Genomic DNA, 2,696 nt, shown 5'->3' on the forward strand with positions numbered 1-2,696 from the left:
GTAGAAGAAGCTGAAGTTATTTTAATAACTTGTAAACTTGTGATCTTTGATTTGAAGATGCATTCTGAAAATGTAAACTCTTGACGAAATGCCTTCCCCAACCATCCGAGCTGTGAATAATTTCCAAAGAAATAAACTTGATATAATTTTTGGGTTTCTTTTTAAATATTTTTGTTTATTCATTTTGAAATTTCTTTGCTTTGTGTGAGCTTTTCCGCTTAGATGATAACGTTTTATTTTAATACATTAATAATACAATAATACACTGATGTATATACGTTCCGTTCCTGTTCTGGAGACTCTGTATCTATAAAAAAAACGAGTGTGCTGGGATATTTACAATTTGATTTGGTTAGACACTAAAGACTACAACTACAACGTAGGTTAGGTGCTGGTGCTGACACAAAAAAAAAAAAAAACGACTCGAGGAGGAGCTCTCTCAATGCTTAAAACTAAATAAAATTAATTTACAATTAGGATTTTTCCATAGATACTCGTATATCTTTTCGATTTGATACTTTTCTTGTTTTCCTTAATTGGTTAGTGCGAAAAAAATAAATTATTGTTTAGCGTATATTATAGATGGTTTTTTGTGTGTATTGGCTAGGAATGTGGTTTCTTGTGAGTGATTTTTCTTAGATCTGTTTAGAGATTTCACTAGAATTAAGCGGGGAGGATTGATAGAGGGTTGAGGGCTGATAGAGGTTGGCTTACTTAGAGCTTCTGAAGATTTAAAACCAGTGGATCACTTTGGGAATGCTTCAACAATTGTACTCTACTCTGTACTCTACGCGGGGGACGGGATTCCCTCTAATAGAGGACCGGCACTGGTCGCCTCAGGGCGCTGTCCATGGAGCCGTCCATTCCATTGGGTGTGATGGTTCCCGGCGAGGATCCTGGCGAGGAGGTGGACGATGAGGTGTACAGGCCAGCGGCTGCGGCATTGGCGGAGTGGGCGGCGTACAGGGAGGGCGCCGACATGCCCGAGTAGATGCCGGAGTAGAAGCTGCTCAGGGACGTCGGGGGAAGCTGGGGCGGTGCTTGCTGGGACTCCAGCACCTTGTGGCCCTGATTGTTGGCCGCCGCAGCGGCTGCGGCCTGTGACTGATGCAGCTTTGACAGGGCCAAAGGATCGAAGCCTCCGAAGTACGGCACCGGGTAGGGCTGATCGAGGTGGTGCGACGGGGCAAAGTACGGAGGCAGTTGGTGGAAGGGATTGTAGCCCCCGGCACCGGCTCCTGGACCACCGCCCAACTTCTGCTGTCCCATTCCGTTGGCCTGCATCTGGAGTCCGCCCTGGGGGCCGGCGGTCATGGGATTCTTGGGCTTGCGACGTGGGCGGTACTTGTAGTCTGGGTGCTCCTTCATGTGGAGGGCACGCAGGCGCTTGGCCTCGTCGATGAAAGGCCGCTTCTCGGACTCAGCCAGCAGCTTCCACTCAGCGCCCAGGCGCTTGGAGATCTCGGAGTTGTGCATCTTGGGGTTGTCCTTGGCGATCTGACGGCGCTGGAGCCGCGACCAGACCATGAAGGCGTTCATGGGTCGCTTGATGTGTCCCTCCTGGCCGGGCGAGGTGGCGAGGCTGTGCATCCCAGAGGACTGATGGTTGGCGTGCCCCGAAGATCCGATGCTGGAACCGTTTCCCATGCCGCTGCTGCCCAGGCTGCTCTGGCTGCCCAGACTTCCGGCGGAGCCGATGGAGCTGTTGGGCGACAGGGTCTGCTGGGCCGACACGGCGCTGTGCATATGATGGGGCGTCATGTGATGGTGGTGGCCCATGCCGGGGCCGCTGGGAAGCCCGTTGCCATTTGGCGAGCCACCCATGGCGGCCAGGCTCTGGGAGTAGTGAAGCACCCGCTTGATATCCATATCCATGCCCGGGCTCAGCTGCAGCTGGCCCTGGTGGGCGTAGTCGCTGGGCGAGGGGAGCTCCAGTCCCTGTCCGCCGCCGGCGCCCAGGTGGAATCCGTAGTTCGGGTGCGACGATAAAGTGGCCATTCTAACGGTTTGTCACTCAAAAAATCTTTTTCTTCAATCAAAAAAAAATTGTTTTCTTTCTGTGTACTTCTTTGCTTTGTCTCTTTTTCGGTAATCTCTCTTTTATTGGAGGTATTCACTTCACTGTTTCTCACAAAGGTCTGTGTTCTGTTTTTTTTTTTTATTTGTGGACTTGTGCTATCAACGAAACGTCTCTGACTGGTTTCTAGTGCTGCTCGATGCTTCTGTTTGGGCCAACAGCTATTTTCTGACTGATTTGTCTGCGCAATTATTGGGACCGACACGACTGCAGTCAAATCCAGTTTTTCTCGCAGTCCGGGCGCTGGGAGAGCGGAGCAGCGGAGCAACCACCCTGGCGCAGGTAAGTGGCGGGTGTGCGAGTGTGATGGCATGAGAGGACGGCAGGCTACCTGAATGCTGCCGTCGCTCTTCCTCTCTTTGGCTGCGTTATTGTTGGCTTTGTTCCATTGGCTCTTTTATATCGGTTATAGTTGTTCGCCCATTGAGGGGTGTGTTCAATAGACGAGTGAATAGAGCCAAAAGCCAACAGCAGCAGCAGCAACAACAACGACAACAACGACAGTTTCTGTGTTCGGCTCTGCTTCGTGTTTTTCGTATCGTTTGCCGTTGCGACCTCATTCGAGTGTTGAGAGAGAAAGAGAGAGAGAGCGGGAGAGAGTGACAGAGAGAGGAGCATG

The 2,696-nt window shown here is 50.7% G+C and overlaps 1 protein-coding gene across 1 annotated transcript; it reads right to left on the reverse strand.

The window, feature by feature from the left end:
- Positions 1-216: 216 nt before the first annotated feature.
- Positions 217-2,283, reverse strand: D (Dichaete). The gene has a single exon (XM_001353511.4). The coding sequence runs from the start codon at positions 1,996-1,998 to the stop codon at positions 811-813; it is 1,188 nt and encodes a 395-aa protein (XP_001353547.1). The 5' UTR covers positions 1,999-2,283; the 3' UTR covers positions 217-810.
- Between the last annotated feature and the right edge of the window lie 413 nt (positions 2,284-2,696).

This window comes from Drosophila pseudoobscura, chromosome X, assembly GCF_009870125.1.
Source record: "Drosophila pseudoobscura strain MV-25-SWS-2005 chromosome X, UCI_Dpse_MV25, whole genome shotgun sequence".
NCBI classification, from domain to species: Eukaryota; Metazoa; Arthropoda; class Insecta; order Diptera; family Drosophilidae; genus Drosophila; species Drosophila pseudoobscura.

What these genes read in the sequence shown, in the direction of transcription:
- D (XM_001353511.4), bottom strand. Translation starts at nt 1,998, where the DNA reads ATGGCCACTTTATCGTCGCACCCGAACTACGGATTCCACCTGGGCGCC.